Source organism: Lampetra fluviatilis, chromosome 8 (genome assembly GCF_964198595.1).
Source record: "Lampetra fluviatilis chromosome 8, kcLamFluv1.1, whole genome shotgun sequence".
NCBI classification, from domain to species: domain Eukaryota; kingdom Metazoa; phylum Chordata; class Hyperoartia; order Petromyzontiformes; family Petromyzontidae; genus Lampetra; species Lampetra fluviatilis.
This window is the reverse complement of record NC_136282.1, coordinates 7,676,273-7,690,818: the sequence shown is the minus strand read 5'-3', so window position 1 is coordinate 7,690,818 and position 14,546 is coordinate 7,676,273. Positions and strand designations below refer to the sequence as shown.

Here is a 14,546-nt window from a genome sequence, read left to right as displayed (position 1 = left end):
CTGCGTATGGTCCGGCGACACACAGACACACACACAGACAGACAGACAGATTTGCGATTTTATATATATAGATTAAGACAACATCCAAATTCACAGCGACATAGCAAGATTCCCATGGGCCTTGGTGCAAGGTAATCAGAATCAGAAAGGGTTTTATTCGCCATGAAAGTTGGCACAGACAAGCAATTTACTTTGGCAGGAAGGTGCATACATTCAACATATAGGAATCTTAAATAAGTGGTGTACAAGTGTACAAGTCTAACTAATGAAACGGGTCCAACGGTGGCCGGCACCTGTGCGCCCAGCGCAATGGCCCAGGGTGGCACAGTCGACAGCTTGCTCTGCTCCTACGACACCGCACGAGGATCCGACCCCCGTGTGTGTGCCCGCGCGCGCGTGTGCAGGTTCACCACAGCGCCGCGTCCGTGCCGTTCGATGAGCGTCTCGTGATGCCGCTGGATGCGGCTGCTGCGGACGACACGACGCTCGCCTTCACCGCTCTCGGTCTGGACAACAACGGCCGCCAGTTGAGCATGGGGACCGCCGAGCTGAGGCTCGGAGACCTGGATCTCTCCGTGCGGCCCTTCAGCACCTGGCTCTACCTGCAGGACTCTAGCCAGGTGGACTGCGTCCCTAATGCCCACACGTGAACGATCAGTTCCGCAGCCAGATCGCTCTCACAAACGCGTAACTTAATCAACAGCATCTTCTTGGTTCTTTCGGTAAAGTCACGTAGAATGGAAATAATAAAATAATAAAAATAAAACATTTAATAATTCTCAAGGACGGCTGCTTGCGTTGTGGCCGAAACGTCTTGAGAATTATTTTATTATTGTTTTATTATTATTATTTTATTATTTCCATTCTACGTGACTTTACCGAAAGAACCAAGAAGATGAATCCCTGCAGTCACGAAAGCTTTAAATCGAAATTTAATCAACATCTGCAACTGCTCGACTTTCGCGAGAGGGAATGTATTATTTAGCATCGATATATGTTCGCGCTGTACTGTCTAATTCTCGTGCGACGCAATTGTTTTTGTTGTTTTTCCGATTTCCCGGACGCAAGTGAATCAATGTGCGGTGACATAAACTAAGAGGCGTTATGTGAGCAAGGGTTGCACCGTGTGCGCGAAAACTGCACAGGTTTCTTTTTTTTAAATACACACGCGCGCGAAAAAGACAGGCAAGAGCATCGCTACTGAATTCTAATGTTGTTCTAAAAGGGATTGGAGGCTGATGACCCATCACACAAACACAGTCGAGAATATTGATTTATTTTATGTAATATTCTACAATTACCACATGACGCATATGGTTTTATTCAGATATTTTATTAGCTCCATTTGCTGTACGTTAATTTAATCTGTTTTGCCCTTGTCATTTTGGTGACCCCCAGTCACGCTTGCCACTGAGACTTCTAATCCTGGTCTCTTGAATTATCACCTGGTTAAACAAAATAGCACTTGAAAAATAATCGGTTTTACAGTCTCTGGCAATAAAACAGGTATTCATATTCTTGGTTCTTTCGGTAGTCACGTAGATAGCAAATCAAAAAATAAATTAAAATAAATTGAAAATAATCAAAGCCAAAAAAAACACAATAAAAAATAGTGAAATAAAATGTATTTTTTTGATAATTTTATTTGAGTATTTTTATTTGGTATTTTTGCTTTTATTATTTTATATTTTTTTCAAATTTGTAATTTTAATTGTATTTTATTATTGTTATTTTCTATCTCCGTGACTTTACCGAAAGAACCAAGAATATGAATTCCTGCAGTTATGAAAGTTTTAAGTCAAAATAATTTTTTTTTAAGATGTTCAAACACCAAATAGAAACATTTTGACAAGGAATCAAGTCTGCATTAACCACACGCGGTACTGGTGGTGAACATGCAAACAAACACACTCTGATAATAAATGCATTGTCTTTTAAACTAATTGGCCTACACCAGTCAGCCTTCTTTATGGCCTAGTCTCACCAGTGCCAGGCCAGAGAACGCCAGAAGGCGAACAGCACAAAGACAATTCCACTATCAGAGCATTCATAGCTCGTGAGTTAGCAACTACAAAATGGGACCTCTTTTGACAGTGTCAAAGTATGAAAAGTAACAATAGGTTTTACCCTTTCTGGCCAATATTGATATATTTTATTTGTCCGCATCCGAGCGAGCAGTTGCGCAACAAGACAATTAAAGAGCGCGTTTAGGATTTCAACGACCAAAAATCACTCAGCGGATTCCTCTGCTCGACGCAACTGGTTCATCAACCGCTCGTAACCGGTTGCAGATGTCCACGAATAAGCGTTTCAGTTGCATGCAACCAAGTTTGCGCACTGGAGGAAAAGGCAAATGAAAAAAAACTGAACAATACTTGTAAATGTTTGAGTTATTAAGTTTACAAGATAGTATGTGTAATCATACGAGTGATTGCGTGACATTCCAGGGACATGACTAAAGTGCTATAATAGCGCGTCTGACCGTAACGTCAACGTCTGTTCTTCTCATGAACATAACTTTAAACATTGTCAGCCTGGAACACAGCCTAGGTTAATCATCTACAAGCTGAGACACTGTGCGTGCTTTGGGATGTTGCTTCCTTGAAAGACGTAAATACTAACAACACATTTGTTTTAGTGATTCGCTTACCGTTCCTATACTTTGCATTCCTATCGGTTGTTTTTCGTATTGTTTGTTGTTCTAACTTTCCAACCCTTCCCCTACTGGACATCGGTGAGAAAAATATAATAAAGAGCTTCATAGCTCATCGGATTTCTCCAGGATAATTATCAGCGAAACGTCGTACTACTCAAATTTTAAAATGCTGTTGATTCTCTCTACAGCACACCGGTGCTAAAGAAGTGAATTATTTTGTCCTTTGAAAAACGTGACACATTTTTTACTGTTTGGCCGTGTCGGGTGGTGGAGGGTTACGACACATTTATAAATAACGCGCTCTGACCCAAAAACCTATATTATGAATAATATTGGTCGCGAAAGCCTACGTGTTAATCTTCTTGGTTCTTTCGGTAAAGTCACGTAGAATGGAAATAATAAAATAATACAAATAAAACATAATAAAATAATTCTCACGACGTTTCGGCCACAACGCAAGCAGCCGTCCTCAGGTGAAGAACAGGTCTGTCGATAAGACAGAGTCTGAATGACAGACCTGTTCTTCACCTGAGGACGGCTGCTTGCGTTGTGGCCGAAACGTCGTGACAATTATTTTATTATGTTTTATTTTTATTATTTTATTACTTCCCTTCTACGTAACTTTACCGAAAGAACCAAGAAGATGAATCCCTGCAGTCACGAAAGCTTTAAATCGAAACCTACGTGTTCAATTAAACTTTCCCGACTGACGTTTACCCCCTTGTCATCGCCGACGTTCATTTTATTCAAGTTCATTTATTCAAGTTCATTGATTAGGTATAGCCCTGTGAGCCATTCGGCTCTTGAATCGGGTGCAACCGCAACAAACAAAAAACAAAAACATGAACAAAAAAACATCTTAAAGTGAATATGTGACTGAGTGCAAACAGAAAATCCAAGAAAAGACAGCAAAATATTGCAGAAAAAAACACCGTACACCAACGCTGTGTGCAAAAATCCCAGTGGGATGCAAGTCAAACAACAACAACAACAACAACCATAAGACAACTTAGATTAAGGCCATCAGTCTAACTCTGTACTACAACAAAAAACATGGCTAAACCAATACACTTTTCGAAATCACCAAAATAAAGCCATGAAAGCAACGAAAAAGCAATCATAGGAACGTGGGCGACGTCTGACTCCGCGGCGGTGCAGGCGGAGTGCTGCGGGGAGGTCCTCCTCTCGCTCAGCTACCTGCCCACGGCGGAGCGTCTCACGGTCGTGGTGGTCAAGGCAAAGGGCCTCGAGTGGCCCCAAGGCCGAGAGAGTGGCGGTGAGGCGTCGCTCTCTCCTACGTTCGCGATGCGTGCATCTGATCACGGACGTGTGCGATGTCTTTTGATTGCAATGTGTAACAATAACATGTTTTTGTTCCTGGGTAGTGTTATTTTCTAATTGCTTATGCCTCAAAAGTACAGAACATTGATATTATTCCCCCACAAACTTTGCTTTTGTGACCAGGACGCAAAAGCAAAGTTAATAATCCACTCTATTAATAACGCTGTGTAACACATTTATTAATGTTTTGTTCCTAGGTAGTAAGTGTTATTTCCTAATTGCCTATGCCTCAAAAGTACAGAAAATGGCTATTATTCTCCACAAACTTTGCTTTTGTGACTAGGACAGTGCTATTTTGAAACCTACCTATTTTCAATGACAAAACGTGTGCATTTGTGTCATTCCTTCACGTAAAGTCCCGGTCACAAAAGCAAAAAATCGTGTGACATAGTGTGTTATTATACGCTGATGGTGAGCGGCGGAGAGTGGTGCATGGCGCTTCTCTGCTCTCCTGCCTTCACTAACTCGCGCTGACCAGCGTGGCGCATGATGGGAAGGTGATGAGTGATGATGTTGTGCTGTTGGTAACCCCATCCATTCATCCACACGAACCCGTGTGCGCGTGTGCGTGTGTGTGTGCCACCTGGGAAGCGGTAGTGTGGTGGTTAACGCGCTGCGCTTACTGCCAACACCAGTGACGATAATCTAAACCGGTCCTGGGCCTCCCCTAGGTCGAGTCAGCCTCAAAATGAGTACCTGGCGCTGTGTGTACTGGGGAGACAAAGGGGGTCGGGCGTGGTGCTGGCCACCCACCCCCTCGTGTGCCGTTCCGGCCTTCTTAGGTGCTCACTAACATCGTTTGCCCCAAAAGTATGTCAAGGCTGTATGGGAGATATTTTTAAATTCTTTATATTAAGTTCACTTGATTGCTTGCGCGCTTACGACCGTGCAAATCTTTCGGTCGTTTTTTAACCCACTTCCCGTGATCCAATCGAGCTGACATTTTGCACACAAACTCGTTGTGCGTGACAATTTATTTTCGTGAAAAAAATTTCCATAACTTTACACTTTTTAGGAATTTTTTTAAATATTTAATTACCAATTGCTTAATGGTGGCAGGCAATCATTTTTTTTTCATATTTAATTAAAAATACCAATGTGATAAAAATGAAACTCTTACTCAAGAAAAACAGAAATGAATAATAAAATAAAACCGATGCCACGCATATAAAGGATTTATAGTGAAAAACTTTGTTTTTTACGGGTTAATTTTTTTATCTTGCGTCTGCCATCTGCCCTGCTGCACGCAGCCCCCTTCGTGAAGGTGTACCTGCTGCAGGGCGGCCGCAAGGTGAGTAAGAAGAAGACGGTGACCAAGAGAGACGAGAGGAATCCCGTCTACAACGATGCCATCATCTTCTCCGTGCCCGCCAGCACACTGCAGGCGAGCGAGCACTCTTCTGACGCTGACGGACGCGCATCCCCCGTCCTGCTTGACAGACTATTGCGTCGAGTGGTGTTTGCGAGCACCTATAAGGGCCAACGCAGCACACAAGGAGATGGGGCGGGGGAGGAAGGCACCACACGTTTGGGTATGGCCCTGGAAGACGATATCATAGGGCGATTTCTGGATTCACTTCTGCATTAGACCGGTCACTCAAAGCTATAAGCTGCTCATTCATGCACATCAAATATCTTTTCACATTGTTTGGAACCAGTCCATAGCGCTCTCTCTCTCTCTTATGTACGGCTGTATGTTGAACTTCTTTCGCACCGTACGTAGCCAACCGTGCGAATAGGAGGTGCGGTTGAATGAATAGCAACTGAAAGTCTGTGTCTGGATTAGTTCGCAGCCAGGAAACGGCTTGGGTCGATGGCTGCAGGTGATGTGTGGTGGAGTGCTCCGTTTACTCTCGATGCTTCCACAGTGGTTCACTGCGTGGTCGATGGTCTGGTCAGTGTGAACGCAATCACACGCAGGGCTATCTTTTGTCGAGCAATGGGTGTGCAAATTGGACAGCAGCATCAATGGTGGTGCTCTACGTAAGTAAACCAAACCAAGGCGTAGGGCCCAATTAGCTCAGGGTTGAGGGTCGGAGCTGGGTTTAATGACAAAAATAGTGGTGTATCAAATATCAGCTCCAATTCATACCGTGATAAACATATCAAGCGAATGCATTTTCTCTCATTCGCTCCAGCTCTATTTATATTTATCTCACTGCATTTCTATCGCTTGTCGATATCTCTTCTTTTGATTTAAAGCTGTCGTGCCTGCAGGGATCCATATTCTTGGACGGCTACTTGCGTTGTGGCCGAAACGTCGTGAGAATTATTTTATTATGTTTTATTTTTATTATTTTATTATTTCCTTCAACGTGACTATACCGAAATAACCAAGAAGATGAATTCCTGCAGTCACGAAAGCTTTAAATCGAGATTTCGGTTAAGTCACGTAGAAGGGAAACAATAAATAATAAAAATATAAAACAATAAAATTCTCTCTTCTGTCATCTCACTAGGATTTTCATTGCGTAGCATGAAGGTCATCGTCACGGCTTTTTGAACATTTTACCAACGTTTTTTTCCCCCTCCATGCAGGACATCTCCCTGCGGGTGACGGTGGCTGACCACAGTGAAGGCACGAGAGCCGAGAACATCGGCCACGCGGTCATCGGCCCACAGAGCTCAGGGGTGGCACTCGCTCATTGGCAGCAGATGCTGGCCACGCTGCGCAGACCCGTGTCCATGTGGCACCCGTTGCGTAAATCCCACGCATGAGCCACAGCGCTCAGCCAGGGGACAGGGCGGCTCCAGCCACCACCCAACCACCCAAACACTCAGCGCCCACCGTCGTTCATACGCACGTCGGGAAGACGCGATCGCCAAGGGGAGATACCACCTGCAGCCAGAACGCTGAAACGACAGCGTCTCGCATCCCCCGAGAGACTCGCTGATGATTCGGGCGGTGTGGGTCGGGATGAGATTTGGACTGCTCGTCATCGGGCGCGAAGAGACGAGCGCATCGCAAGTAAATCGTTGCGGTCCCCTGCCCAACACCCGCGCGTTGCTCGGTGGGCTTTGCTCACGCCCGAGTGCAACGAAGCAGAGACTCACGAAACTCGCCATCAGCACTTTGTCCCTGGTAATAACTTAAGTCCAATGTGTTATTGCAAGGGTGTCTAGCCAGGAGTGAGCAATGATATTAGTTCGAACTTTCACGTTCTCGCTAATACGAGAAAATGACATAAAATACGACGGAATCCCAGCGGTAACTTTTCAACCTTTGTTTTTAAATTAAATTTTACTCCGAGATTACTTTTTTTATTGATTTTAAATACCGTCTCATCTCAGCTGATGTCTCAGTGATGTTATTCTACAAAGCCCATTGAAGATTTCAAGAATGTATTGTAACACAGACTTGGTTAAGTGTGACTGGAGATAAAATGTTCTGTAACAACACTACCTACGAAAATGTCCACTTTAAATGCGAGTTTAGGATTTATTCGTTAATTTGGTCACTACTTTATGGTTGATAACAGATGGCCCAGTTCTAATCCTATATAATTAACATTTGCTCATTTCCCCAGTTACCGTTTGTGCATCTTTCACTTTCTTCCATCAGTTACCCTGTGTGCATTACAATTTACCCCATTCCAAATCGTCCATTTACATTGCAGTGTACGTTTTAATCAGTCAACTTTGCTCACACTTCTATCAGAGAAGGAACAACAGGATACATGTTGCCTTCTCATACACACGGAGCATTCAAGAACGACAACTCTCACCACTACACCAAGGGGTTGTCCGGAGTCCACAAGGCAGAGGGCCTCACAGTTTGACGCCGCATACGAGCCACGTGACATAAAGAAATGTCCACTCATTAGCAAGCAAGAGGGCAAAAAGCAAGGCAATTATTTTACAGTTGCAACGAAGGGAATGATAACCTGAATTCCACGTATTCCCGAGGTGCTGTGATAAGCACGGGCGTGTGCTGCTCCACAACTCCTTTGGTGACATTCAATTACAGCAGCCCTAGTTTTTTTATCACTTGTATGCATTAATCACAAACAAAGGGACAAAGAATAGTACAGTGGTTGGGCAGTGTGCACTCAGCGCATCGGGCACAACACGATTGGAAAGAAAACAATTCAAGTGGCAATACCCAAAGCCAAATGAAGTGCACGAGTGATAATTTAATCAAACAACATTTCATTAATTCTCTAATTGCCAAACACAAGCCATAATAGCAATGTGCAGGGTCTGCCTGCATTAGAGTATTCATGAGAACGTCCTCATTGTGTGTGTGAATAAAGCCATTATTTTAAAGAGGGGGCCTTTGCTGAGTACCATGGTCACATCATTGTTTTGGTTTCCAGTGGTTAAGATACATTTATCAGTCGCCTGCTAAACAGGGATTTTAAGCAGGGGCTGCAATGTGACACTGCTACACCTCTTGCACTGGCACATCTGAGCTCCAACGGCGTGGGGCTCTCGTTGTACGTATGTATATTGAACTTCTTTCGCACCGTACATAGCAATTCATGCTAATCGGAGGTGTGCGGGGAAGGACAACAAACGAGACATGAAAAGCAGTTCTAAAGAAAGGGTGGTTTTCCACTGGCCAAGAAAACGAACTCTGGCCTCACATGACATCTGGATTAATCATTATGATCCAGACTCGCGACTCATTCATTACGTGTGATGACTTGGATCCTGCAGTGGGGAAAAAAACAACCTATAGCGCCTCCTGTAGATGCGATGGACAAGCTCGGCATGGCCCCAGCGCGGCTTGAATGTGGGAAAAAGAGGTGTACACCTTTGTTTTTGTAAGCAGGCAGTCCTTGCAAAAATGCACTATTGCGGTTAAACACAAGCTTTCAAATGGAATTTCTAATATGGACACAATTTTACTCTAACAGAACCCACATATGCTGAAACTGGTGTTTTATGTCAAACTGTAAATGGTAAAATTTTGTGCTGTTTAAAAAAAAAACAATACTGGTGCTTAATATGGTAGTTTCCTAATCGGTATTGTATTCAATACTAGACACTCAAAATATTCCAATGGAATACTACAGACGGTGCAGTCTATAACACCTGTTATGCATGGTGGTATCCCATCTTATCACAGTCCAGGTTCAAACCTGATTAGGTTCCAAGACTGGATGAAGCCGGGCACATCCTATGTGGTTTGGTCAAGGTATAAAATTGAACCAAAATAACGTTTCTACAAATGATCAAACGAGCGTTGTGCAATGCTCACAGTTAATTCAGAGCTAGTGATGGAAATTAGACTTTCCTATGGCACTGCCAATTCCGATATCCACTGGTGGTGTTTGTTTTACTGACCCTGGCGGAATCATGGGCTGGATTGGACCTGGCAAAGTTGGAAATTAACTACAGTTTTTTTTTATGAATGACAAAAATTTCGCAGTCTCTAGTTACAACAGTAGTCGCGTTACATGTCAGCTCCTTAATTATCAAATCCATACGTGAATGTTAAGAGGCAGAAAATATCAGCTAGGTAAACAAACTATTATGAGATAATATCCAGTTTTGATAAATTCTGGAGAATAAAATCTGCACTACAAGGTTTTGAATTTTGTAATGTAGATAACGCATTGAAAGTTGATACAGTAGTTATTTTGCTGTTATAGACACCTTTTACCTACTGAATGTCTTGTAATAATGTATGGTATAATGATGTATGGTAGATTATATAACATTTCCTTGATTTTATTTTGGAGAAATATATTTAACGATCCATATTTTATAAATAATGTACATTTAAATATTGTGTACGTAAAATCTGCTTTGGAAATATACCATATACACGATGCAGAGGTTTACAATGTTTTCATTTGTATGAATATATTCAACATCATTGATATCTATAACGCTCCCACAGTACTATCATTTACAGGTGTCCTGCAAATTTGTTCTGCATGAATGTCTGATGGTGTAAGCGATAAAGGCCATTAGCAGTGGAATGGTGGCTTCTGTCACGAGCTTTTCACCCAGTGCAGTTCGCGAGCAAATGTTTAGTTTAGTCTGCACCAATTTTGTTCAAAATTAAATACATCTGCCACCTCAAGACAGCAGCTTGCGTTGAGGCTGAAAATAATACATTCGTCCTTGGGCCAGACCAGATATGGGCACTACCCAAGGTGTCAAAACGTCATTGGTGCCATTTTATTTGTTACATCAACAGAAGTTAAATAGGACATGATAACCTTTCCAAATGAGAAGCTGTTTAATTTTTCTCGCAGGAAAACCTGTTTTTGCACCTCTCGCAATCACGCCTATTTTCCCGGACGTTACAAATAAAACATTCCAACACCTCTGCTTTTAATTAAGACAATAAATAATTTACAAAATGGATGTTTGTCCCCAAGGCATGTATTTCATACATATTCTTGCATTTATTCACGCTTGTTCTTCAGTTTCAGTGACTTAGTTAAGTCTGGAATAGATTGGCGCTATCTGTTTTCATTCTGTTTCTAGAAGCTTGTTTGCTCATGATCATTTACTGGTAGGTTAGGCAAGTACTGGTGGTTTTGTATTATTTCTGTTCAGTAAAGATATCTAAAGTGCTAACTTTACCCTCAATGTATTGTTAATGTACCTGTTAAGATTATTAGTTAAGGCCAGGGACTTAACTAATAATCTTAACAGGTGGCTCGCTATTGGAAAGGTCCGGCATGTTGCGAGTTCATATCCTGGTTGGGGGTTGACTCAGCCCATCATCTCTATGGGATCAATAAAATGAGTACCACTTTGTGGGGAAGTCAACAGTGGTTTTGTCCTTTGAATAGACTCGCCCCCCCCCACACCCCGCCATAGGAATGTGGAATTTACATCGCTGGCTCAGGGCTGTAAACGGGAGATGAGCACCGCCTCAATTCTCAGCTGAGCAGGACATCGCTTTGATAATTGTTCAACGTCGCGATGTATACATCTCGTAGTATCACCACATCTATGGCTTGTCGAATTCAATAGAAGTTAGACCAGGTCAGTGCCCATCAGCTGGCCTTCAGGATGCTGTTTGTTCCTCCACGGTATCGTTGCGGTCAATGCGGAGTACACGCAGTGCCAGCCGCTGATCTCGGTCCGCGACAGGGGGACACAGAGGCACGTGCATGCCAGACCGGTAGGGGTTGCCACCTCTCAGGTCCGTAGAAATAAATCTGGGACGTAAGCACCACGGGCAGAGGAATGCCTCACAATTCCCAGAGGAGGGGAGAGCCACACAAAAAGGGCGCCGTTTTGACTGTGGCAATGTTACACAACTGGCAAAAAAAACTGGGACTTTTAGCGTTCCAGAAGACTTAAACAGATTACCCTGGGCAGCGGTTAACCGGAACAAAAATAATGTTCCTGGGAAAACCAGGGCAGGTGGCAACCCTTGGTGACCGGCTAGACTCCTTGACTTCACTCTCAAATTACGTCTGGGACCCCCGTCAGAAAGGGCTCCTCTCGTCCAAGGAGGGCGGCAAGTGACCGTGAGTGATAAAAACAATAAACGCATCAATTCAAAACCCGGCGTGGATCTGCTTGGGCTGTCCCGTGAATTTCCGGTCCGGGAAGTGTGGGGGAGCCCAGGGCCACGTGGCCCCGGTGGTGGCCTGGAGACGGCGTGAGTCCTCGATAGGTCCATGCAGAGCTTGGGGAAGACGGTGATGATAATGGTGGGGTAGCAGCCGGGGGGGGGGGGTGCGACCACTTCCCTCCCAGGCAAGAAACAAGCATATCCCGGGCGCTAGCCAGCTCCGTTTTGTTTCGAACAAAAAAATATCCAAGCTACGTGGATACAATTGCACTCTCATAGGTGGGGATTTCGTTGATCGAGTCTTGCCTGAAGTTTCGTCGCCGCAGCACCGACAGTTGGGTTTACGACTAAAGTCGTGCACGCTATTTGTGTTTTCTCGGCTGTACACCAAAGAGGAGGTTTCCAAAGAAGAGGTTGCCAGCAATGAAAATAATGATGCTGCAGCCCGGTACGAAGCTGCTGTGAATCAGTCATACAATCAGCTGTTCCTCTTCATCAGGATGGAGCTTTTTGGCAATCCTCAAGTGATGACGATGACTGATCTCACTTTTAGACTGGTTGGTTCAATGAACTCCCTAGGCATTGTCCAAGTCAAGGAATCAACAAAAAAGCACATAATGCGAAAGCTGGAGAGTGCATTTGCTGGAGCCTTGCACATCTTCCCTGATGGGAAAGGAAAACTCCTCCTCTATCCAGATAACCTGTCCATTAGGGAACTTGGCGAATAAAATCAGTCTCTCAAAAGGGAGCCGCGGACCCTGAAAAGTGTTGGTGCTCAAGATGTTATAGCCAAAGCAGCCATTACATTGAGAGAGGACAGGCAGATAGAAACCTGTTCAGCCCCATGATCCTGGTGGCTGAAAGCAGGAAGGTGAATATGAAGGATGTCCTTGCCCACCCACTGGGCCCACTGCCATGGGCACTGCAGCATGCTGATGGGTCCCTACGAAAAACAAACAAGGCTGCACTTGCCAGAGAGCTTGAAAAGAATGTGTCTCCTGCAGAAGACATCCCAACCCCATCTACTTCCATCATTGATGGGATGAGCCTGGTCCAAACAATGAATGGCAACAACACAACCTGTGCACAGGTGGCAGAGTCAGCCTTGACCCAGGTCCTCCACGAGGGGGCACAGAGTGAGAGGATTGATGTTGTTTTTGATGTCTACCGACAGACTTCGATCAAAGATGCTGAACGACTGAACCGGGGTGCAGACACCACTCTCCAGGACAAGAACCTTGCAGGGAGACACCACGTCCAGCAGTGGAGGAAATTCCTGTGCAGTCCCTCCAACAAGACCAGTCTCATCATGTTTCTGGTGGAAGAGTGGAAACTCCCACGATACAGAGAGATGCTGCATGGCAAGGTGTTGTACATGACCTGTGAGGAAACCTGCTACAAGTTGACAGAAGATGATGTGTGAGGAAGTAGCAGAGCTGCACTCCGCGCATGAAGAAGCTGACACCTGCATGCATTGCATGCAGCAAATGTGGGCTCAAAGGCAGTTATCATCACAGCTGAGGGCACCGATGTCATGGTGCTTTGTCTAGGCTTCCAGAAGGACATCACCTGTCCCATCTACCAGAAGTGTGGGACACAGAACCGCACACGGTTTATCGATATCAGCAAACTGGCAAGGTCACTTGGAGACAGCATCTGTGAGAGTCTAATTAGCTTGCACGCCGTCACAGGCTGCGACACTGTCAGTGCATTCGCCGCTCGAGGGAAGCTGAATGCCCTGAAGATGGTGAGAATGGACACTTCCTGCCAAGAGACTTTTAGTCGACTGGGGCAGTCATGGAATGTGAGTGATGAGCTGTTCCAGAAAATTGAGCAGTTCACCTGGCGCATGTATGTTGCTAATAGCAGCACTGGTGAGGTGAGCGAACTGCGCTACCAGCTCTTCTGCACCAAAAGGGGAGAAGTCGAGTTCCAGCCAGCTGCCAGCATGTAGAGACTGTCTCTTCATGCATGTTCAACGAGCCATCAGGCAGCAATCTGGAAGTGCTGTCTGCAGGCTAACCCTGTGGTGCCAAGCCCTGCTGAGTGTGGATAGACAGATGATGATGGCAAGCTGGCCATTTACCGGATGCGCTCCCCAGCCACACCAGATGTGGTCTTGGAACTGCTAGCAAGCAAGTGTGTGCATTCATGCAAAATGCCAAGCTGTACGTGTCTGGCAAATGGACTGACATGCACAAACATGTGCAGGTTACAGACCTGCAGTAACTAAAAACTGCAGGATGATCCAGAACCTGACTTTGAACTCGGAGAGTCAGATGACGAGATAGACGAGCAGTTTGATGAGTGACACAGGGTAATGATTCTGATGGTATTACTGTGGTAGTAGTAGCAGTATACATTGATGCACAGTGTGGTGATTCTGGACTTGGTTACCCTTGTTAACACCATCTAAATACACACAGAGCTTGATAACAATAATGTAACCTTCACATATACCCATCACTAACGATATGTATGGGATTACATGTATCATTGACTAAGTATATGCGGATGTCAATGTTGATCATATTTAAGTTGTTCCTTACCTCACGATGGTATTTCTTATTATCCTGTGTTTTTATTGTGTATTTAAACAAATAAAGACCAGTTTGTGACCTAACTGGTTTTGGTCCAGGTAGTGTTTCAGTAACAATGCCCATTGCATCGTTCCAGACGCCTGTCACAGGGTATGGGTATAAAAGTCATGGTGACTACAACTAAGCTGCCACTCCGCAAAGGTTATCATATCAGAATGTCCCACACACGTGGAGGATTACAAAAATCATTACTAGACTTTGCCACCTCCGGTGGTACCAATAAGTGATTTACTTTTTTTGGTCTGGGCCCATGGACTACATCGTCGCATGCATCCTGCAAACCGAAAAGGAAATGTTTGCTTAAAATGTGCCCCGCATCACATTAATGTGACACAACGCATTTGCAGTCTCTTGTCTCATCGTGCTCACCACATTCTACGAGTCATCCGAGGCCAGCAGCACGTATGTATGTCCTTGCGCGATGCAATGTTTTCTCTGCAGGTCATTCCAAGGCAAAGAG

General features: G+C 44.5%; 1 protein-coding gene across 4 annotated transcripts in view; it reads left to right on the top strand.

The window, feature by feature from the left end:
* The window catches only part of SYT12 (synaptotagmin 12), an 80,327-nt gene extending 72,732 nt beyond the window's left edge, over positions 1-7,595 (top strand). For all 4 annotated transcript variants that reach the window (XM_078858996.1, XM_078858998.1, XM_078858999.1 and 1 more), the window contains exons 5-8: positions 405-620; positions 3,815-3,932; positions 5,248-5,381; positions 6,536-7,595. In XM_078858996.1, coding sequence (XP_078715122.1) covers positions 405-620; positions 3,815-3,932; positions 5,248-5,381; positions 6,536-6,715 — 648 coding nt within the window. In that variant the 3' untranslated portion in view covers positions 6,716-7,595. The remainder of the gene's footprint in view (positions 1-404; positions 621-3,814; positions 3,933-5,247; positions 5,382-6,535) is intronic.
* Positions 7,596-14,546: the final 6,951 nt, after the last annotated feature.